The 24,942-nt window shown below is 32.9% G+C and overlaps 1 protein-coding gene across 3 annotated transcripts; it reads right to left on the bottom strand.

Moving 5' to 3' along the window:
• Positions 1–8,135: 8,135 nt before the first annotated feature.
• Positions 8,136–24,494, bottom strand: LOC127711784 (scavenger receptor class F member 1-like). 3 transcript variants are annotated; one of them, XM_052217920.1, is made up of 7 exons: positions 24,357–24,494; positions 21,174–21,259; positions 16,415–16,564; positions 15,714–15,842; positions 14,944–15,069; positions 10,159–10,269; positions 8,136–9,047 (listed from the first exon to the last, which is right to left on the bottom strand). In XM_052217920.1, exons 1-7 carry the CDS (start codon positions 24,476–24,478, stop codon positions 8,575–8,577), a joined length of 1,197 nt encoding a protein of 398 aa, XP_052073880.1. In that variant the 5' UTR covers positions 24,479–24,494; the 3' UTR covers positions 8,136–8,574. The 3 variants fall into 3 exon arrangements, with proteins under 3 accessions (XP_052073880.1, XP_052073881.1, XP_052073882.1); XM_052217921.1 differs by lacking the exons at positions 8,136–9,047; positions 10,159–10,269 and adding an exon at positions 12,285–13,455; XM_052217922.1 differs by lacking the exons at positions 8,136–9,047; positions 10,159–10,269 and adding an exon at positions 12,488–13,455.
• Positions 24,495–24,942: the final 448 nt, after the last annotated feature.

Below are 24,942 nucleotides of genomic sequence, written 5' to 3' on the forward strand. Positions count from 1 at the left end.
AGCGAAACCGCCAAATGCAAAATGAGATCTACACACAAGTTAAATGATCTAAATCAGTAGTTGGATCCTAATAGGGGTTATTGCCATTTGATGACGATTTAAGTCATCATAGTTTTTGTGATTCTAGCAAAAAACATAGTAGACAGAGATAAACAGAAATCAGCAAAGATGATCTGCTAATAAGTCAATATGACCGAAATCGTAAGTCGACTACACAATACTGAGGAGTTATTGTCTTTCAATAGCAGATGAACCCGTTTTTCGTTTTTGACAACAATGATTGTCATATATAAATAATTGTTTGTTGCTTAACCTGAAAACGATAGAGATTTAGAAAAGTCTACAAATTAGTCACAAGGCTGAAATTATCAGTTGCCTTCAGTGACGATTTTTACCCATTTCTTTGTTTTCGGCTAAGACAATTGAAGATAGAAAGAAACTTGTAACAGAAAAACAAGCAGCAAGACAAGATCTACAAAAAAGCAAAACGGACGAAATTATTGCTCTTAAAGGATTTTTTATCCGGTTTTGTCTTTTCAAAAACTGTAATAGAAAAAGATAATCTTGAACAAGATCTGAAAAAGAGTCAACATAAAATTCAGACTGGAAATTTGGAATATCTCAAAGAGACAACAACCCGACCAAAGAGCAGATAACAGCCGAAGGCCACCAATGGGTCTTCAACACAGCGAGAAAATCCCGCAACCGGAGGTGGGCCTCAACTGGCCCCTAAATAAAAATGTGTACTAGTTCAGTGAAAATGGACGTCATGCATGCATGCATGAATGTGATCGCAATTCGGTTTAATATAAAAGTCATTGCCCTTCATTTCACCCCGGTTTTACACCCCTTCCTGCAGCTTCGCTGGATAGGATACAATGTATGCACATTACTTTTTAAATGGATTTTAAAATGGTTAAGGTAAACGTACGCGTCATATGTAGTATTGCACAGATATTGAGGTCAATAAACGGGCTTCGATAATAGTAAACTTTTTTTTTAAGGGTCAATATGTATGTTTCAAATGAGACTGTTGTATACAAACTTTCTCGATAGTTACTTCATCTATCCAGCTTATTGAGTCATATATAAGATTGCAGACTACATTATCTAAGCAAATTATTAATGGAAAAGACAAATGAGTAAGGAAAAGCTGAAGTGTACGTTCAACTAGCGAAACGAAATGAAACATGTGGTATATTTTCTGTGTTTATCAATTTGAATATGACCCTATTACTGGGCTTCAAACACTTGATATAATAAATCAGTCCCATTTTTGTCACTGGGCGCTACTTAACCTTTCCACATTTGTCAGCCCATGACCTCTCTCGAACAACAGTAAACCCTTGCTGAAGAGGGGCATTCTTTTGTCTGTACGAAATATATAAATACCCAGCCACATTCGGTCGAAATGGAGACGTTAAATCCGATGCCTCGAGCTCTGAATGATTGTTTTCTGTCTAAACGTCCAGTTGCAAATATGTCATGAATATTAAGGACGAGATACAATATGGGTCGACTGAGAACAAACGTTACAAACCTTACATAGACACTAGTCACTTGAATCATATAATCGTACGTTGGAAAGAGGCAAAAACTATGCCTGGCAAGAATAAGGGCAAGCTTTGACCTATGTCGTAAGGTAAGCTATTTAACACCCCCCCCCCCCCCTTTTCATTCTTCATTCCCCGATAGACGGATACAAAAAAAAAAAAAGAAAAAACAGAAAACGAATTTGAAGGCAATGAAGACTATATAAAGATGTAAAAAAGTAAAAAAAATGTGCTTATTGTGTATATCTATTCCAATTGCAGGCATTTTTTTTTATGGGTTTCGGACAAATTTGAACTTTAATACCGTCTAATATTTAACCGGGGATGATCAAATGCACTTTTATTCTTTGAAACTGTAAATGATGGTATTTTTCTTGATTGCTATTTACATCCTACTTTGGACCCCCTGATTCACAGGTGTCTTGTTTAATTAGTCACGTCCGATTAACTTTTAGTAAATAAAACCTCAACTTACAGACCTACACCAGGTTAATAAGTTCGGGGTACAATAAGTAAACAAAAGAGATCCTTTGTGAAATGAGATCGTCCCAAATATCTTAGAGAATTATTCTGCGTTGAATAACAATGAAAACTTCACGGAAAGGTTTGTAATTGAACATATCACAATATTATACAATACATTTTGGCAAAGTGTCAAACGTTGTTGGCTCGTCCTTTTACATAGGAGCAAATCACATTTCCCTTTATTAATTTATGAAAAACGAATCGATATAGTTGAGATATTTACAAAACATTTAAGGTTGAAGATGTCTCCTCATGTACATGGTTAGTGTGAAATCTATCCGTATATTTATGGTATAAAGATAACTATTACACACAATTAAGATTGAAACATTTATACGCACCCCGACTGGGTTTACTTCTGTTTTCTTTTCAATTTCATCCTTAAAATAATCTGTCCTTTCTCGGAGGATGTATGCATGTAAAGGAATGCAACTTGATAACAATTATGATATTGAAAGTTACAAATCAGTAAAATGGCATTTTGTTTGCATTCACAATGGTATCCTGCTATCCCATTTTCGCGACGCCCATACATTCGCTCATTTGTATGCTTATAAAATATGGCTGATAATAGCCAGGAGGGGGTACTCACTGGAATGCGAATACTTTACTTTATAAAATAATAGATCTAAATTTGAATTTTAAAATTTTGTAAAGAAAAAATCAACTTTATCTATTGTGCAGAGGCGAATATCAGACAGAGTTATCTATCTTCGTGTGTCATCATATTGTCAATTATGAGTTTATATTAATGGTGGAGGTCACTCCATTTCGTCGTTTCCCATAGATTCGAGAAAGAAGCAACCTTTTTATATTAAACAAAAAGAATTTTATTGATCATAATTACTACTAGTAGTCGCAAAAGACCGGCAAACCTCTTTCTCCCCGAAACGAAATTATATTTGCAATATATAATACCTAAAGAAACGCACCACCAGTGGTCTTTTCTTAGTCAGTTCAACATCAGATGGTTATATATTATTTACACTAACAATACAATTGACATTCTGTTGTTTAAAAATTGTCTTGTCAAAAAGGAGCGATAAAACAAGTACGTCTAGTATGTTGCACCATCCTTCAAACTTGTATAAATGTTATTCTTAAGGTGTATTCACACGATACGATTTTCATTCGATTTTTACCTATGCACCTGCTTTCGACTAAAATCGTACCGTGTGAACACTAAAATCTGAAGTCGAATGTCAAGTCGAAACGTCGTTTTGAAATCGAAACTTAAGGTGCGTTTACACGATACGATTTTCCGTTCAATTTTCCATCCGACTTGATACCGTCGCACAGGTAAATCGTACAGCGTTCTGTTCACACAATACGATTTTCCATTCGATTTTGAGTAAATTTGAACAAGTGCTTTTATTTTTCTAAACGCAGCAACTTCCGAAATTATCTATACGGCATGTAATCGGCAATTATATTATTAAAATTTAAACAAATATTATAGAATTATTGATTGGTGATTGGTAAATGAATTTTTACCAGGGGCTCCAAGGAGCCTGTAATCACTCATCTGATTCACAGAAATCAAGAAACGAATTTAAAAAAAATTTCAAACTGAAAAAATTTGACAACTGAAAAAAAAGCTAAATAAAAATTGTCATTTGAAGTCTAATGAATGTGAAAACCCGTTTCCAAGGACTATTTCTCCAAAATATGATTCCATCCAACCCAGTTTTTTTTATAAATGTAGCTTTTAATACTTTTATATGAGATTTTATGTTTCTTTATTTTTATTAAGTTTAGTACATATTGCACTACCATAGTGATCGTACTGGCCGTAATAATGTTTTCTTCGTAAACCTGTAATTTCCGTGAACGGATAAAAGACCCAAGCTTGACAAAATATTTAGCACAATATAGAGTGTGGTATGAGTTATAAGGTTACCTTGAATAATTTTGTTTATATCAATGGTCATTTATTCCAAATTATATCAGTCTTGAAACAAAGGTGAAAAATGCAAAAATTTGTTCAGCATGTAATCTCAGACTGTTTTTTAACCAAACACCAATTTTGAAAATGAATTCTATACCCAACAGATTGATATCGGTGTCAACATTTAATTCTAATACAACTTCTCTCTTCAGATACACGTATTATGTTTTATAAAAGACGAAATAGTCGAAATGTAACCTCCGTGCGTGAAATGTAATATCCGTTGAAGTTTTTGGTGAAGATTGATTTCTTTCACGTCCGCACTTCTGTCGAGTATGGCATGCCAAATAAACATTTAAATAATTATTACGGATGGCGAATATATAAATTACAGAACAATTACGTACATTGCAATTCAGACGACATAAGGAGCTGTAGCTTTTTCCAAATTGAAGCAGGTCGAAGTTGCCTCTGACATACAAACTGAGGAAGAAGATGCACAAAAACAGATGGGAAAAGGATCAGAAAGTAATTTTTGTTTTTTAACCAAACATTTTCATTAATAATTAGGGTAATAATCATACTTGTATTAGAATATCTGTCAGACCAGTCCCTTAATTCATGCTTAAATAATTGATGATTCATGAACATGGGAGAAAGTTATACTTATACTTAATCAGTTGGGGCTTCTTTTTTTCCAACTCTGAACATTGAAAGTTTATTAGATACTGTTCAACGGGAAATAATCATTACATATTAATTGATTGTCTCCCCTATTAACTTTTCTCTTTCATGTGCGTGCACTAACTATTCATTATTCTATTGACTGTGTTGTGTTTTATTGCTTGTAATCATTGTATAAATTTTAAAACTTGCAAGGGTCCATAATTGGTCAAATAAAGAATTTCTATACTATGCACACACAATTTCTTTGAAAGTATATTATATAATATTGAATAAAAACATTTTTTATTTAGTATTAAACATTTTTGTGTTTCAGGCAACCAGTACGATATGATTCTGATGCCACTCCAGACAAATCGATATCAAGAAAAAGAAAAGGGGAAAAAAACCAACAGAACAGACACCTCCACCAAAAACATCCAGATGAAGCCTCCCATCACTGCCACCACTTCCACAGACACCATCAATACTAGAACCAAACAGAGTTAATGATCAGACACCATTAACTTAGCCATCAACTAGTGGACACAAACAACCTCGAAGATGTTTGCAGGAAATGGAGTCTGATCATTCAACACCCAGATCAGTTGCTGGTTAGTGTATTTATCTTATTGAATAGAACTAAACAAGCCACTCTGCTCGAAACAGGAGCAAAAGCTCGCTGAAGCTTGCATTACACCTGTTTCTTAGCCTCGTACAAATAAAGCTGATATTTAAAGGCACTAAACAATTACTGTCTATATTATTTATATTGGTGATACACCAGTAAATCACTGCCTTCTTTTTGTAGAGCTATGTCTAAATGTATAAGTCCTATGACATTATATCTATTGACGTAAGCTCCCTTTCAATTTATATAAATTTCTGATATGACATTGAGATATCATTGAACTTTATTCTTTGAAAACGCGACGGGCGTATCATGCACTCATGGCGCAGCTGTTTATTATTATTTGTAATCATTTAGAACAAAATCGTTATTTTGCATGACACATGACGAAAGTATGTATCTGCATAAAAATATTTTCTTTCAATTCTAGCCATAGAGAAGATAATGCTCTCCCTTTTAGAGGAAGTAAAGAGCCAGGTGTCCCATAACACCAAACTATTAAATCATGTCATTAAAAAAACAGAGCAAAATAAGAAAGATGGTTCCAACAATGCAGACTTACCAAAAGGTGTTGCATTGCCAATTTGCTCAACTGAGCAGTTTCAAGTTGTTGAGCAAAGGCTGGATAACGAGGCAACTGTAAAAAAATTGGTAAGCCTGAATTTACATTAGTTGTGTGATGTCTGTTTTGTAAACACATGTTCAGTGTAATTTTCTTTAATCCAGAAATGTAAAAAGTAAATATTATACAAAGTCATTGATTGAGATCAGTTTAGATGTACTTCTGATTTTAGCAACTTAAGGTAGATTCATGGTATACCGCCATCTTGGATTGTACAATCTCAGTACAAAATTGGTCTAGTTATTTGCCGAAATCTGCAAATTTGGAGACAGATTTGCAATTTAATGGTTAGATTGTTTATTTATATAAAGAAAACTTGGTGATTTATTGTGTTATTCAAAATATTTAAACAAATATCAAATTTTGTGTTTTTAGAATCATTTTTTTTTTCAAATAAGCTATTTAAGGGGAGATAACTCTTTTAGTAAAAAATATATACTGGACTGATAGGGAAATTTTTTATTTTTACTTGTAGCAAGAAAACAAGTTCGGTGACACCATTTTTTTTTTTTATTTTTTTTAAAACATATTATAAAACCTATCTCCTTACAATTTATTTCAAAATTCTCTCTCATAGAATTTTTTTTTTATGCACACAAATGTGTTTTTTCATGAACAATCTAACCGAACTTAGGCAATTCTCAACGACTCATAGCTTTGAAAATAGCACGGTGACCCATACTTTTTATTTATATTATATTTTTGAAAAAAGCATAGTAAAATCTTCCTTTTGGCAAAGAAAGAGGGACGAAAGATACCAGAGGGATAGTCAAACTCATTGATCGAAAACATACTGACAACGTCATGGCCAAAAATAAAAAGACAGACAGACAAATATTAGTACAGATGACACAACATAGAAAACTAAAGACTAAGCAACACGAACCCCACCAAAAACTGGGGGTGATCTCAGGTGCTCCGGAAGGGTAAGCAGATCCTGCTCCACATGTGGCACCCGTCGTGTTGCTTATGTTATTACAAATCCGGTAAATAGTCTAATTCGGTAAGTCACATTCGTGAAAAGGGAAGGGTATTGTAGTTAAGACATAAGGAACATATCCGATATCATCTGTGAAACGGTTATTCCATAACGGTCAACCAACTCGTGATGGCGTCCGTAAAGTGTAAGAAAATTATATCTCAAAAAGTATATACTTATGATCTACCTAAAACTTGGTTTTCAGGAAGGGATCATTGTCTGGTCTGCAATAAATATTTGATTTTTTTATTATGCAATTTTTCAGGAAAAAGGGGACATGTATCATGTCTACTTTGCAATTCTTTTCAAATAGTTCTTTTGGTTTGACTGAACTGGCACAATATCATATCAAAACAGCATAAATGGGAAACACCATCTTTAAATATTTCTTTTTAACTACAATATTAGGGGTGGAAGTACGCATGTCAAACATGTTTCATGAAAAAAAAAATGAAAATTTAATCAACCCTTCTATGATTAGACAGTTCATTGGAGGTACCGCATAACCATTGAACTCTGTCAATTGTATTTTTTTCTTAGATCTTCACACTTAAAGAACATGTACCTTGCCAAATGAAGGTGTTATTTTATTTGTTCAAATTAACATGTCCGCAAAAAAGTAAGCATACAGAAATGAAGTCTTTATCAATTTCATTATCATGATTTTGGATTGAAAGTGTAAGTTAACCAATGATAAATGCATTCCCAATCGCTAAATTCACTTAACTGGAAGGGTTCAATACAAGAAAGTGAAAAGCGTAAAAACTTAGTCACTGATTAAGATACAAATTATATTTTTTCTTGTGGTAAAAGTTTGAAATATTTCATTCAGTCATTTAATCTACTTTTAAGAAAAAGATGCTTTCTGTAGGCCAATTTTTCATTGTTTTAATTATTATCTTATCTTTCTCTTTCAGACTACACATCTTGGCACCATTGGAGGAGTCGTCAACGTTGCTGACTGCACACGCAGAATATTGAAATATGTCCTGTCCCATGAACTTGCCCTTACATTCAGCTGGAAAGGGCAGGGGAATAAGACAGGATTTTCACCAACTAGGCTGTCATCAGTTATTCAAAGTAAGCTTTGTTTCTTTAACATGTTTAAACAAATATTAAATTTCTGATTATAAATGCAAAGATATTACTTTGGTCAAAAGTATGAATGTAGTAGACTTTTTTTAATGCATACTGCTGATAGCTCACTTCACATAGTAGCAGTATAAGTAGCTGTCTAATTTAAAACTATATATTTTTAAAATAACTGTACGCTATTCTCGAAAAAAATTGTAATACAAAAAAACGAATACAACAAGTTTTATAACCAAGTAAAAATGTTGCAGCACCCTTCAATCAACGGAAAATCAACATAACACAGACAGCAATAGAACCAGAATCTATCAGGCACACAAATGTAGTCAACACTTTTCCCCTTCCTAATCCTTTATTGCGGTCAATATTTTTAGATTTCTAGACCTACTTTACAAATAAATATTTTTGGTGAATTCATGATTTGCTGACTTTCATTTTTGTAAATGCTATTAACAGACGTAGATTATATAATAGTTAGTCTACCGACTCCTTTTGTTTAATTTTCATAGATATTTCCTTCGTCGGTTGTCCTTAGAAGTGTAGTATATGGATTAAGATAATCACTCCCACCAACGGCTGATCGTATTAAACTACAATAAGGATTAAGGTAATCACTTTCAGTTATATATAGAGAGTTTGTCGTGGCAATTGATTGCAACTTCTCGTGTTTAACCTTTTCAGCTTGTTATCTTGTTCAAGTGACTTGCGCTTGCTGCTAAGGATTGGCAAGGACATATACTTGTGGATTTTACAACCTCTATCTGGATGAAAACTCGTAGAAGCATCATAAATATTCGTTGTCTCTATCGTGCTATTGCGCTCTATTGGTTGTAGCGGATGCATAACACCGTTAGCATATGTAGGCGTAGAACATAACGGTTCTTGCTGTGTTTCAAACTCTTCAAGAATTATTTCATCATTAGAATGTATTTCACCATAATGACCCATCGGTTCTGTTGTTCTGTATTTCTCTTTACGATTCCTTGAAAAAGTTATCACTAATGATATGCATGCTGGAATTATAATCACGACGGCCACTATTATTACAGCAATTACGATTAATTTGAATACTTCTGTCTTTTGAAGTTGGTTTCCTACAATTGCATTAAAGTATTTAAGATGGAATTGTTATTTAACGATCGATATAGCCTTCTTGTTTTGTAAAAGGCTTTTTTCAATAAGAAAGAAAGTGATTCAGAACTTTTTTTTAACTATTTCATCAAAAATTTTCACAGTTTGATCATAGTGATCAGGACATTTTGCATTTTACTGATTTAGCAAAACATGTTTAACTGACACCATTTTTAAATTTAGTATAAATCTGAACATCAGCAATTTTTCACAAAGGTGTTTATGATATGATCAGTATACAATGTTGTTTACTGCATGTTTCAAACAGTTAGAGCAATGGTTCCAAAATACCTAAATAGTTATTGTACTTAAACACTCTTCATTTGGGGAAAGAAAGCTCAACATTTTGTAAATCCAAATAAGATGCTTAGCAAATGTTCTAAGGTGTTGTTTTATAAATTCAATTTTATAGAAAGTAATTAAATCGAAATTTAACATGGTCGAGTATAATGTATAAATATGTTTCTAAAAACTGTCTTTTGAACACGTAAACATTCCTGCTCCTTCAGGCAAAACTTTTCTCATACGGTTTTTTGTTATTCGTTTAAAGTCCTTTTTGTTCATAAAGCTTCTCCAGTTTTTATACATCCTTGGTTTTCAAATCGGAAATTGTGATTATTTAGTAATATGATTAATTTTCAAAACATTTAAGCATCATTTGGAAACAAAAAATAACAAACCCAAAATCTGTGTGTTACATCAAACACCATTTTTTTGGCAAATTCCAACATAAATTAGGACATAGACTATGCTATGACTTGCATGCAGAAAAGACGAAAAAAACAGTCGACAAAACATACAAAACCCTACATAGATCAGTGGGTACCTATCCAAATAAGATAGGTGATGTACAACGAACGGGGTTGTAATGAATGCTTCACCCATGAAAATACAAAGTGTTATCAATCAATATCACATTTCATTTAGAATATCCACATTTTACACAAAATTAAAATACCAGCATGTGCTCTTCGCCGAAATAATAATTGCATGGTTTGGCCTCAATGTGACGTTACTCAAAAATTTATATTGCTCAGAAATTATGCATTACAATCTGGTCAAACAGAGGCTTACCAGGTTTGTTCACACTAGTAGAACAGTTGCCTGTGACTTGATCACACTGCTGCTCCCTCTGACACATGCATTTGTTGCTACATCCTTGTCCATCATACCCATCTTCACATGCTACGAAAATGAATAAATGCATCAAATATAGTATTGATTAACTTTCGACAACACATTTATACTTTTCACGAAAATATTTGTTTTTCAAAGAATAATTTTGACGCGTGATTCAAATAATAGGAGTTTAGGAGATCACCATGTATCTGAATCTGAAGACTTAGTGTCAACATTTAATGACCACCGTTTCACCACCAAATAAAATATAAGGCCAAAGGGTTTTCGAAGAAAAAAAAGTGTTTTTTTTTTTCATCATATGTCAAACTTGTATTTCCCTATTCCTGGAAAAGCTGTTAAAAATTTAAAATCAGAATAAAGGTCAATAACATAAAATATGAAATTATAGACTTCCAAGGTTCCTAAATACAAATAGTAACTTGTATCGTGTTTAATGTTGTGAGTATTTACCTTCGTTATTTAGTGTTTAGAGCCACACGTTCAATTAAAAGCATTTTCGATAAAGAAACGCAATAATATATGGTATCAATGACTATTAGTACTACGATGCCTGCGAAGTTATAGCCGATTATACAATAAACAGATTAAATGATAATACTTCAGTATACAGTATTCTTTAAAAATATGAAATCTTTTACGTGTTTAAGGTAGTTTCTATATTTCATCTTGACTTGTATCTTCTTAATGGATTTTTGAGATTTGAAAATTAGTACACTTTTGGTGCCTCTAATTTATGTAACTCCGTAGTGTGTGTACACATGTAAATTATGGAAGTTTTTTCTGATTTTATTTTTATTTTGTTCCATGGGGAAAATAGAATGTACAAACAGGGTCCTCTTATTGTGCTTTCCGTGGTGGAAAAGAGCTATTATATTTGATAGAAATTACGAAAGTGGCTGAAATAAATACCAAAAGAACAAGATTTACAAAAGCATCTCTCATATTTGTTACCCCTTTTCAAATTGAAAACTGATAGAGCTTTTACATTTTCTAATTTATTGTGTTTCCTCTATGATATTGTTAAACGAAGATTTATGAACCTAGTATGATGTTTTTTTATATTAACCAATCTGATGGAAATTGTATAATTGTTGAACAAAGAACAAAAACTGTGTTGCACGAGGATGTTAGCATATAATTGGAGTTATTTAGACTAAAAAGATAAAACATGTGATTATAAAAATATAAACAACAGATCATAAAACATATAAATTATATAAAATTAAAAAATTGTTTTCATTTTAAAATAACCGAGCGGTCTGCTTCTTATACTGACTTGCATATCGGGAATGGCACTACCAATTCTTAGAGAAATGTACTGTAATAGATTAATTTTATTTTTAACTGAGTGTTAATTCGCAACATCCAACGAGCACCTGCATATGAAATATATGTCTTAAACATATTAAAGTTTCTACGATATGCCGGACTCGTTTTTCCTAATTGTTAAATAATTCACTTGATAAATGTTACGCCTTAACCAGTGAGTTCTTACTGCCATTGGTAATGTTAAAGGCATGTCGTTTAAAGCTTTATGTCAATATGTATCACAGTTGACTAAAAATCTGAGCTTTTCGAATAATCATACCACTAATTATACATATGTGCCTTCAATAAGTTTAAACATTTCTGATGAGAAAGGTTATATATATATATATTACCGAAAATTGCGTACAATTTGTCAGAATGTAATGTCGGTGTCCGGGGACACCGATGGGGTGTCACAAGAATGTATATACTAGAAAAAATTATCAAAACTGCAACAATATAATAATATTATTTTATTTGACAATGCCCTGTATGTTATTAAATGACGTTATTCGTTTTATTGTCGCCACTGATTGGTCTTTTGACGGATTCATTCTTGTCATTGACTAGTCTTTTGACTGATTCATTGTCGCCACTGACTGGTCTATTAACAGACGTATTTGATTTATTGTCGCCACTTACTACTCTATTAACAGACGCATTTGATTTGTTGTCGCCACTTACTAGTATATTAACAGACGTATTCGATATATTGTAGCCACTGACTGGTTTATAAATAGACGAAATAGATTTACTGTAAATTCAGAAATTATTGCGTGCATTTATTATTGCGATTTTGTCATTTCAGAATAAAATGCGATTTTAAGTTTTTTGATATTGATAAAAATCCTGTTTAATTCATATAAAAAATTTCAAAATGCGAGTTTAAATTATTGCGATTATTATCCTGTCGCATTTTTCGCAATAATAAAAACATCGCAATAATTTCTGAATTTACAGTATTTTCTTCACTGATTGGTCGATTAACAGATGTATTTGATTTATTGTCGGCACTGACTGGTCTATAGATAGACGGAATAGATTTATTTTCGTCACTGATTGGTCTAGTAACAGACGTATTTGATGTATTGTCGGCACTGCCTAGTCTATAGATACACGAAATAGATTTATTTTCTTCACTGATTGGTCGATATACAGACGTATTTGATTTATTTTCGCCACTGACTGGTCTATAAACAAACGAAATAGATTTATTTTCTTCACTGATTGATCTATTAACAGACGTATTTGATTTATTTTCGCCACTGACTGGTCGTTCGACGCATGTGTTTGAATTAAAACTTGTTCCTGTGTGTTCTGTTTTCTTTTTAAGTGCAGTATAAGGATGAAGATATCCACTTCCGATGATCCCTGGTCGCAGTAAGCTATTACAGGGATGAAGATAGCTACTTCCTGTAGGATCGTGTGAATGCTGTTTCAACTTGTTATAATGTCTCACTTCTTTTAACATGTTCAACTCAATGTATGGAGCCTTCATTATATCCTTGTTGCAAAGGTTTGGTAATGAAAGATATTTGTGCATTTTCGGAGATCCATTCGGATATCTAATCTCAGGTATACTGACAATGTGTGCGTCTCTTATTCTGTTAGGTTTTATGTACGGTAATGAGTGTGTTCGCTTGAGTTTGACGACATCCAATGGTGTTGAATAATAGGGTTCTCGAATGCGTTCAAGTTGTTCAAGTTGTTCCTCTGAAATTTCGTCATAAGGTTTTATTTCGTCATAATGGCCAGTCGCATCTGTAGTTGTAGCTTCAACTGTTCGGAACTTCGTTCTACCATTCCATGACATAAATATTACTACCGATATAAAGGCTTAGATAATTATTAATAAGCAAGATACGATTATAACAATTACGATTAAACTGAAGATTTCCGTTGCATGAGGACGAGGTTCTGCATCTGTAATTAAACAAAGGGCTACATACACATACAAGCTTCAAAGATCAGTTTCTTGATAAAAAAGGTAATATATCGTCTTTTTCTTACACATGTTACAATATATATATTGTAATCAGCTAATATGCAAATACTTTTGTCTTTGTAACACGTAGTGACCTAGTTTACTTTGATTGTAATTTATATCTATGTTTATGTAACAAATCAATATCTACGAGGTTGGGGTTCGTGTTGCTTAGTCTTTGGTTTTCTATGTTGTGTCATCTGTACTATTATTTGTCTGTTTGTCTTTTTATTTTTGGCCATGGCGTTGTCAGTTTGTTTTCTATCAATGAGTTTGACAGTCCCTCTGGTATCTTTCGTCCCTCTTTTGCATCACAAATTGTGGTATGTTATGCAATGTTATATATCATAGTTTCTACCACTATACTGCTTGATTCTAATAGGTTTTGCTGATTATAATAAGTTTCATTTCAAAATTTTGTTAGGCAAGTTGTGGATTATAGAATTTGCTATTTTACTATCTCTTCTTGATAAATGAAAATAACACCCACCAATTAACTTCTTGTGTCCAAAGCGCTTTTCTGAATTTACTTTCATCAGGAACACTTTGAAAACCTAAGGGTGTATAATACCTAAACATGTGAAGAGCTATTTGACCAAAAGGGACCTTAAAATAGCCAAATTTATCTAACTTAATTTAAAAGGTCAACTTTGCGCGCAGGAGTTCGAAACTTAGTTTCTTTAACTACTTTCTTTATTTATTAACAGAAAGTATAATCATACACAGGAATAAGTTTGGGGGGGGGGGGGTCTGTTTGTATAATGACTGACTGAAAAAACTCTGAGTTGAATATTCCAAATTAGACGGGATATTTAATCATTAGACGTGTAGTTTATATGAAACGTAACTACGTAATCAGAGCTGGTTAACTTTTCTGATGCGTGAATAAGTCTGAGAGCAATTTTATTAAGGTCGAACTGAAAATTTCAATTCTCAGTAATTTTTTTAATTATGTTTATCGTAATATATTCTGAATTTGAATGTCCATAAAATGAACTTGTTTTGTCATGATTGTAACATTAACATATTATTTAAGATAACCATGGCCAAGTATTAATGTGTCATGCTTTACCGTTTAGGCAATAAAAAATTAAAGATCAATAACCGAAAGACAATATCGTAAAAAAAAACTAAAATACAAGTTATTCTATTTTGATATGAATTTACTGTGTGATCATATCAAATCGGAGAAATTGATTAAGCTGTAGCCTTTTTTCTTAAATACAATGAATTTTATCTTACACTAATAAATATATCCCTATTCATGTCTGGGAATCATCAGTGCATGTTTGCCGATGATTATTGGATAAAGTCTCACGCATTGTGAATGCCAGATTTTCTGGAATTGATAAAGATTATGGATACATAATAATGTCAATAATATGTTTATATTCCATTAAAAAGAGGCCGCCTATGTACAGATATACCTGATACTGTTCCAGGCTCTGCTGTTGTTAAGTTGTCTAAATGACATTCACAATCACTTGAATTATTTGAACATCTTGTATCTCGACAATTACAGTTTTGTGAGCATGTAACATTCGAATAACCTTCTGTAAAAAAACAAAATCTACGTGTCAAGTTGCAAATATTGTAATGGTTTTCGATTATTATCGCTAACAAACTTCCAGGTAACGTGAGAAAACACTATGAAAATATTTATTAGTAAAACACAATAAAAAAAATGCACATTTAAGTAATCAACAAGATGACCACATACTTGAAAAGAGAAAAAGGAGAAGACATATGTAGTGAGAATGCCGGCTTGCTATTATTGTTTTACCAAGAATGCATTGTCATTGCTGGTGATTGAATAAAGAAAAATCAACAATACAAATATACAACGAAACAAGGAAACAAAATAAAAAAAAGATCTCAGTCAGAGACAACATTCCTTTTATTTTTCATAGGTGTCATAAAATATCGCCATCAATTGAAAACGGTTTTAAATAAATATCATTGAGCGTTAAAAAGATGCATACATGTGTATCTTGTATTTGCGGAAACTGACCGAAGGTGTTTTATCCGATAGAAATTATTTTTTATGATTTTGCATCGAATAGCGTTTTCAGTTATCTAATTTCAATATTACTATACTCTGTCTTCCATGATCTAAAAAATTCTGAATACCAAAAAGTTGAATCAGCAAATAAAACGAAAAGCCCCCAAGGCATTCAGTCATGAAACTTATAAATACCTTCTGTACACGTATCTCCTGTCCATCCATCAAAACATATACATTTTCCCGTAAACCGGTCACATGTAGAATGCTTTGAGCACAAACAAGTGTGCATACAACCCTCGCCATGAGTTCCACCCACACAAGCTGTAAACAGTCAGAAGCGTACAGAATAGAATAATTATGTTTAAAATAATATTACTATGTTACTAAATATAATTTGTCACTTGTGTCATTGGGTTGTTGCCATATCTACTTTTACCACATGTTTTTTTTTTTATCTTTAAGAAACGTTTGATTTTCTTTATCGCTATATTCATATTATTTGATAGTTTTAGTCATTTTTTTCTTCGCGATTTGCAAATTTTCAGTTATATTAATAAATGTATTCATTGCAGGTTTTAGTTTGTAGTAAATAATCCTAATTCCAAAAGATGTTTAATTTGATGAGCGAATTTACATAGAATGCAAATAAAGCCTTAACCACCTCTGGCATTTTTTCTTTTTAATGCTTTTTAACTTGGCATTCGTCTTCCGACTGTTTTGATTCGAGCGCCACCTATAAATTTTATGCAGACAAAGCTCGCATCGAGGGTTCTAAAGTACGTGCCTGGTATCGGTAATGCGGAGTTGTTTATTTCAAAATACAGTGAATAATAAGACAATTATTTGTTCTTAAAAAATAAAACACTTAAGCAATGCATTGAAAAACAACTAACGTTTGTCACATGATTGTCCATAGAAACCTTTGTTACACACACAACATTGTTCAGGATGACAATGAGCATTTATTGTACATTCACATTGCTTCAAACATCCTTCTCCACAGAATCCTGGTGGACAGTCTATATGAGTACAGTCGCTGCATTCTGCAAAGATATTCGATATAAAGTTAGAAAAATATATGACATTTAACTTCGCTCTTTGAAAAAAATTTCAGGAATTCAGGAATTTGAAGGACGAACTCCAAAAGCTTGGCCCAACTTAAAGTATTTTCCTATAAATATTATAACGATTTGAGCAATATCCTTTCTCAGCTTGTTACAGGGCAACAAGATATGTAAGGCAGATTCTCATATTTCTCCTCTTCATTAAACACTCTTTTTTTAATTTTTACTGATATTTTTGGCATTGCACCTGATAATTATTTCATGAAAATGAATTCAAACTTAGGTTATAATGATATGCACTAATGCATCATTTTATTTTCATATTTATTTGACAAAAATTTAACCAGTCTTTCTGAAGGATTGTATAGATTATTTTACCATACTCAAGCTAGCGAACAATAAGCCAGCGAACAATAAGATGCATCAAGCTAGCGAACAACAAGCCAGAGTACAATAAAAAAAAACGCGCCAACCTGATCATGCTTAACAACCGAAGACTTGCAATAAGATGAAGCGTCCTTTGAAATCTGATGACAATCATTTCCAGTAGGAAGACGAAATGCAATTCGTTTTCACAAAAGACAAAATTTATTAGTTATCTGTTTATTTAATACAACTTTTTTTTAAAACCCGGGCATCTAAAATTCCTTCTCTTTTTAGTGTTCTCTGATTAGAGATGGGTTATGCGTCTTTATAATAATGAAACAATTAATAACAATAGTTCATACTAAACTAGCGTAACGATAAAATTTAATCTTCTAGCTTATATATGCGTTTGAAAAGAAAAGAAAATCATTTGTACCTAGTGTGGACAAAAGCTTTGCCGTAGGGACTTTTTTATGAATTAAAGTTGGGAGGGGGTAGGGTCACCATACCCCAACTTTTGACCTCAGTTGTAGACATTCCGTAACTTTACCCACCTGAGTCTTTGGGTCCAGGCAAACTTAGGCATTTTCCTATCATTTGTTCCAAGTGTGGACAAAAGCTTTGCCGTAGGGACATTTTTATGAATTAAAGTTGGGAAGGGGGTATGGTCACCATACCCCAACTTTGGACATCAGTTGTAGACGATCCGTAACTTTACCCACCTCGGTCTTTAGATCCAGGAAACCTTAGGCATTTGCCTATCATTTGTACCTAGTGTGGACAAAAGCTTTGCCGTAGGGACTTTTTAATGAATTAAAGTTGGGAGGGGGTAGGGTCACCATACCCCACCTTTGAACCGTTCCCCGATTATTGTTCTAAATAAATGTTAAACTGAAATACTTCGTATTGTTGCGATTCCACCCTTTTCTTGTTAATTCGAATCAGTGCAAGGGACTTGCCTTTTTTGAAAAGCTGTAATAATCTTGGATTTGATCATTTTATCGGTTAAATTAGCTAAAATCTTCATATCAATTCATAGTTCATGCTACTTGGGTCTCACTGTCATATAAAACACATTTCCTATTGAAATGTAATGAATAAATTGCAAGTGTTCAATCGAACCAAAACGAAAACTGTGGATATTTATTAGCTTTTACTTCAACTTATAATTCTAGATGCAAAATTCTGTACTTGACGTTAAAAAAAAACGGTATGTATCATCATGTAGATTTAATTTCATCTTTACACAAGATAAGTATGGTCTACTTGTATTATGTTTTTCATTATTATAAAGACAAGCAGTTTGTAATTAGGGGTAGTCAAAAGGGAGAGGAGTAGCTAAAATTAATTTTGAAAATCCTATAAGAGATGCTCGGCTTTTAAGAAAAATTATGTTGTTTTAAATATATACAGTCCGCCAAAAGTTAAGCACCACCTATTTTTATTGCATCGATTTTTTTTTCATTTAAAAAAATCAGTTAATCCTCGAAAAAGAGAAAATATTCATGTAGCAATTTTGCTAACATATACCATAAACAAACCGTTGACTTAAGTTTGTTCACGTATGCAGGTTCTATGCATTTGAAATTTGCGTTCATAGAAATAGTGAAAATTACACAAATCAGAAACGGAATTTAAGTTTCACTATGATTTTATTTTTTTACAACAATTAATCACCCATTATCATTAAAAGTCTCTACAATTAATCTTTGGTATGTTCGGCAAATTTAATGTCAATATTTGAGTCAATAGGATGTGTAACACCCTCTCTTTCGGTATAGTTTCATAACACGAAGTCTCATACTCTGTACAAGCCTTCTGAACTTTAGTTGAGCAAATTTATTCCATTCAGCAACAATTGCGCTTCTAAAATCGCTAAGATTTTGCAAAGGTGGATCTCTGCGATTGAGATTTCTGCCAATGGCATCCCAGACATGTTCGATAGGGTTCATGTCTGGAGACATGGAAGGCCAAAATATAGTGTCAATGGCTTCTTGCTCTTTGTACTCTTTGTACTCGGTTACAATCCTTGCCCTGTGTGGTCTAGCATTGTCGTACATGCACAAGGGTCTTGAAGCAAGTGGAGGATTATCAAAATGAGGGACTTTAATGTTTCTAAGCACCAAATCCCTTTATGTCTGTCCGTTCATGTTACCCTGCAGAATATGCATACCCACCTTACAACAGTATGAGAAGAAACCCCATACTGTAACACCACCAGCAACGTATGCAGTCGTTGGGCAAATGTTGTTTTGGTCATTAGCAGATTTATTTCCACGGCAAACTCGTATTCTGCCGTCTTTTGGTCGTAACAGTAACTGACTCTCATTTGACCAATGAACATTTTGCCAGCTTCTCAAGTTCCAGCGTCGATGGTCATTAGCCCTTTGAAACCTGATTATACGGTGCCTGGCTGTTAGGGCAGGTCTCTTGACAACACGACGTGCTCTTAGGTAGCCTCTATATGTCATTTTGTTTATTTTCTTTGGTTACATCTTCTGACATCAGACTCGGACTTCTCTTGAACTGAATTTTAATGTGCGTATTGTTATGCGTTTACTTTTCTACATTGGCTAGAGGTATAGGGGGAGGGTTGAGATCTCATAAACATGTTTAACCCCGCCGCATTTTTGCGCCTGTCCCAAGTCAGGAGCCTCTAGCCTTTGTTAGTCTTGTATTATTTTTAATTTTAGTTTCTTGTGTACAATTTGGAGTTTAGTATGGCGTTCATTATCACTGAACTAGTATATATATTTGTTTAGGGGCCAGCTGAAGGACGCCTCCGGGTGCGGGAATTTCTCGCTGCATTGAAGACCTGTTGGTGACCTTCTGCTGTTGTCTGTTCTATGGTCGGGTTGTTGTCTCTTTGACACATTCCCCATTTCCATTCTCAATTTGATCTATAAAGTCGACGGACCTATGTTCGAGCACTAACATGACCACCTTGACGCCAGTGGTGTCTAAGTTGTGGGGCAGGAGTAAATGGGTTGGCTTTAGCGCAACCAATAATGAGTCCGTCATCACGATCGGTAGTTAAACGGGGTCTTCCGGACCTTGGTCTATCATTTACAGTTCCTACAGGACGTTGTAAAAATCTGACAATGACGGTGTGTTTAACATTGAAATGGTTACCTATGCAACTAGTGTTCCTACCGGCATTTGACATGTCAATTGCTTGTCAAGGTTCAGTCACATATAACTTACCCCTTGACATATTTCACAGTGACTTGGTGAAGGTCAAATTTCACCTATACGCGGGGCAGTAGGAAGATGATTTAAAGGCATCGAAACAGTGTATTCGAAAAGTGCGGATGACCTTTAATAAAAAATTGCTTGGCGTGTTGATCGGAGTTTACTTTTTTTGGTCGTAATGAATTTTCTTAGTGTATGTTATAGGCAATTCATAACACCAAACATAAATATTTTTTTCGCAATAGTTAAAAAAATATTGCCAGTTATATTTAGGTGGTGCTTAACTTTTGGCGGACTGTATATATATAAATAAAAAATCAATTTTGTCTTTGTGAAATGTGTAGCATTTCGTCTTTCTACTGGAAATGATTGTCATCAGATTTCAAATGACGTTTTATGATAATATAAGTCTTCGGTTTTTAGGCGTGATCAGTTTGGTGCGTATTTCTTATTGTTCGTTGGGTAATTGTTCGCTAGCTTGATACACCTTATTGTTCTCTGGCTTATTGTTCGCTGTCTTGAGACTGGTGATTGTTTTTGTAGCTAAACTAGGACTGTTATCATCTTTTCTACTTGTGATTTTATTAGAGAAAACATCTCAACTATAAAAGCCATAAAGAAGTATAATGAAAGATTGATTTCCTTAGTGAATCGATTTATTTTCTGTATTTCTTACATTTTTGCAGTTTATTTTTTTCATTTATAATTAAATTCTATGCGTTCGTAAACACGTTATCATTGCATGAATATACCAAGTAAATTCAAATTCAATTTTATGTATTTATTCATTTGATTTATCTATATATTTGATCTATTAATTTATTGATTGATTGATTTTTTTTTTAATTTATTAATTTATTAATTATTTATTATCAAAACATTTCATTTGCATGTATGGGGCATGATCTTTGATGTACTTAACAGCAATCGCTTGACGTTCAAGGAGCTTTATAGATGTCTGTTTTAAAGTAGTGTTCTATCTGTATTTGTTTAGTAGACCTCAACAAAAAATAAAATACAAAATGCTTACCAACACATTTGTTATTTGCAGCTTTATATCCAGCACAACAGAAAAACTCTATGATATCTACTTTTCTATTTTTTGCATCTGTTGCCCTGAATTATAATATATATGAGACAAATAATTATACAACATTACAATGTATTACATTATATATCGTTTAATCTTATTAGTTGTGCATAGTGTGCTAGTGACCTAATACGATATATATGGAATTTACTGACCCCATATATATCGTATTAGGTCACTAGCACACTATGTTACGAATTTATCTTACCGACTATCTTAACATGTGGTATTTAGACTAGAGGCCTATCAAAGTGATCAAGTCTTCAATACCGTTAGTATTAAGAACCTATATTTTCACTGGTCTATACAAAAACAAATGCCAACAATAACAACTTGTTAGCTTTAAATGTATGTTTATGAATTTATTTCAATAGTTCATCATCAATTTCTTCGTCTGTTGAAACCTTTAAGATTGTTCCTCAACACCGTGTTGTTTTAATAAAGGGACGTAACACCACTACTATAACCGTGTAATGAAATAAGCCCCGCCTACTAACCCAATATTTAAACCATTGTGGTGACGTCAGCCTATTCATTTACCGTGGATTCTTTTTCTAGAATCAACGCTTCCTAAATCTGCAACTGAAATGGACTCCCCAAATTATATTCAATTGTTTCCTTTGTGTGCCTAATTTCATTAAGTTTGAATTGGCTAATTTACTGATTTCTGTTCACTAATGGAATTAATTTAAAAACTAACCTTTAATTTTTGCAATTTTTATATGCCTTCATTGGGAATCGAACCCATCCTTGAAATCTGTTATGTGTGATTTACATCAACACATCGACGAAACCTCTCGGCTACCAATGGGTTACACTATAGATGTCTATTTTATATATTTAAATGAACATCTGATATACATCGGTTCATCGGACACACAGGGCTTGTACCTTTATATAGACACAATAGGCAGTCGTATAGTATGAGTTGGTAGCCGCGAGGTTAGCATGGTTAAAATCAATGAGTTAAAGATAGGGATTTGTCGGTTTAGGTTCGAATCCCTGTATTCTCTCTGTTGTTCCAATTCTTAAGTTATCCTGGTGTTTTCTAATTTTGCATGTTATAGTGGATATTTTTGTAATAATAGCGAGTTCTACCGTTTTTTGTAATTATTATTGGCTATTTCACATGTTTGAAGCAAAAATGATTACATTCTATTTGTCAATTTTTGTTTTATAAATATAGTATGATTTCGTCTGTTTTACTACATAATTTTACAAAGGTTTGTTCGCAAATTCCTATGCGAGAAAATCGTGATGTGCCTACAGTGCTAGACAAATTTCGGTAACATAATTATTATATATACTTTATATATGCTTTTTGATCGGGTTGTTGTCTCTTTCATACGTTCCCCATTTCCATTTTCAATTTTCTTAGAAATAATTTCGAATATTTTGTATAAACAGATAATATTCATATGCCTGGTAATTTAAAGATCTTTAAAGGTAGAAGTGTTATATTTGTATTTTGTTAACCAATTAATTGTGATCTGAGATTTATCAATGCATCGTTGGACACGATAACATGGTTATTTAAACTCACTTACAATACCTTCTAATTAAGAAAAGGCTTTAATTTTGAAAAGAAATTAACACAATAGTTTAAGTTATAGATACAATGGATAAGCGTAGATTCATTAAAAACAAACCATTCGCCCTCCGGGCTCATGGTTTCTTTTTCAAGAATCCACGCTTATCCATTGTATCTATATAACGGAATATACACGGTCTCCACGCGGTTGCTTTTAACCAATCATATTCCTAGAAATGTATAGGAGTTAAGATTATATTTCATATTCGGTTTAGAGCAAACTGATTATAATGGCCTTTCCTAATTTTAAAGTGAGTAATTTTTAAAAAGAAAATTTTAGAAATAAATCTTAAAAACAGCAATCCAACAACAACAGAAAATACAACTGGTTGTCATTGCATTACAGAAACTGGTATATTTTTTTATCAATTATTTGGGTCACTGCTTTTTTTTTCTTTTTTGAGAGAGAGAGAGAGAGAGAGAATGGGCTATATAAGGTTTGATAAATTATATACACTGTAAGTTGAAAAACTTCAAGTTTAGTGTTTATGTGTACATGAAACCTCATCTTATTCATTATTAGTCTAAGAGGTCAATATCCGGTATTTAAAAACAGACACGTGTCTAAACTATGAAGTATATTTAACAAATGAAAATGTTATAGAATCTACATGTAATCATACATCTTCTTGACTCATTGGTCTACCGACTTCTTTCGTTTAGGAATCGTATACAAATAAGATGTGGTATGATTGCAATGAGACAACTATCCACCAGAGACCAGATGACGTCGATGTAAGCAGATTTATGTCATCGTCGCCCTTCAATAATGAACAAAACCCATACCGTAAAGCAAGATTTAACAGGCCTCGACATAAAATAATAAAGGAAAACAATTTTAACTAAAATATCAACGGCCTGGTTTATGTAAAAACGAAAGACAAATATGAAAGAAAGCAATGAACAACAACCACGTCAATACAATTTGCTGACTTGGGACAAGCTCTTTGAAAATATGGTGAGTTTCTCACCCTACCCCTAACTTGGGACATCGGTGTAAAAGTACAACAATAGAACAAGCTGTAACAATCAGTTGGAAAAGGATTGACTCATCGGATCTGAACGAAGCACATAAAAACAACCACCACTATAAAGATAGAAAGTCAAAATTACCAATTTATGCTCATACAATAATACCAGTGCATCTATGATTTTTTAAATATGCAGGCATGTCCTATATGTTCAAGTAAAGTAATCACAGAACTTCACGTGTTTGAGAATTTAGAAACCCGATAAATAATTGTTCGGATTGGATGGTACGTGACCTAAATTTCGGACACAATCCACTTGTTTTCCGGTGCCTAAGCTATTTACCTTTTTTTCTTTTTCAGCCGCACAATGACAGATATATATTAACCACACGGACCAATTCAGAATTATTCCAGTTGTACAATAATCTATACATATACCATATTAAATAGTTGCTAACTTCTACGTAATTTGTCTCTGGTGGAGAGTTTTCTAATTTCCAATCATACCACATTGTTCTGTTTTTATACATTTGTCGATCAGTGAAATATGAAACCACTTACTCTTTAAATATTTTACAAACATGTTGTCCTTCGAGACTTCTACAGAACGGGATCCACATCAGAAAGCACAACAAGAGATATATATTGTTAAACGATGTCATCACAGAAAGATAAAACGCCATTTTATTTCTCACTGATTTTTGGTAACCAGGCAATTTTTGGAAAATTCTATTTTCGATATAAATTTAGAACAATAGAGCATAGTGTTTTTTTTTTTTTTTAATTTCCTTTGTTCAAGTGGATCAATTGAATATTGGATGATTTAATTCAAATGTTTCCGTTTTCACAAGTACTCGTTGTTATTAATGTCATATGTATCATATATTATAAATTTAATTTGAATTTATATTGACTCAACAATCACTTTGTACTTTATAGGGAGTACAGGCAATGGGTGAGAATATTCCAAGCTTACGCCTGATATTGATAGACCTTGATAGACCAAGTAAATACAGTGACTTCTGTATGATGAGTGTGATGTCGCTGTTCTATAAACCTTAATTATTACAAAATAGCAATTTTTTATTTAAGTATTTTTATTTTTTTTTTATTTCAGTGAGTTAAAGCCTGCATAATAAGACTCAAT

This window comes from Mytilus californianus, unplaced genomic scaffold (assembly GCF_021869535.1).
Source record: "Mytilus californianus isolate M0D057914Y unplaced genomic scaffold, xbMytCali1.0.p SCAF_8, whole genome shotgun sequence".
NCBI lineage: Eukaryota > Metazoa > Mollusca > Bivalvia > Mytilida > Mytilidae > Mytilus > Mytilus californianus.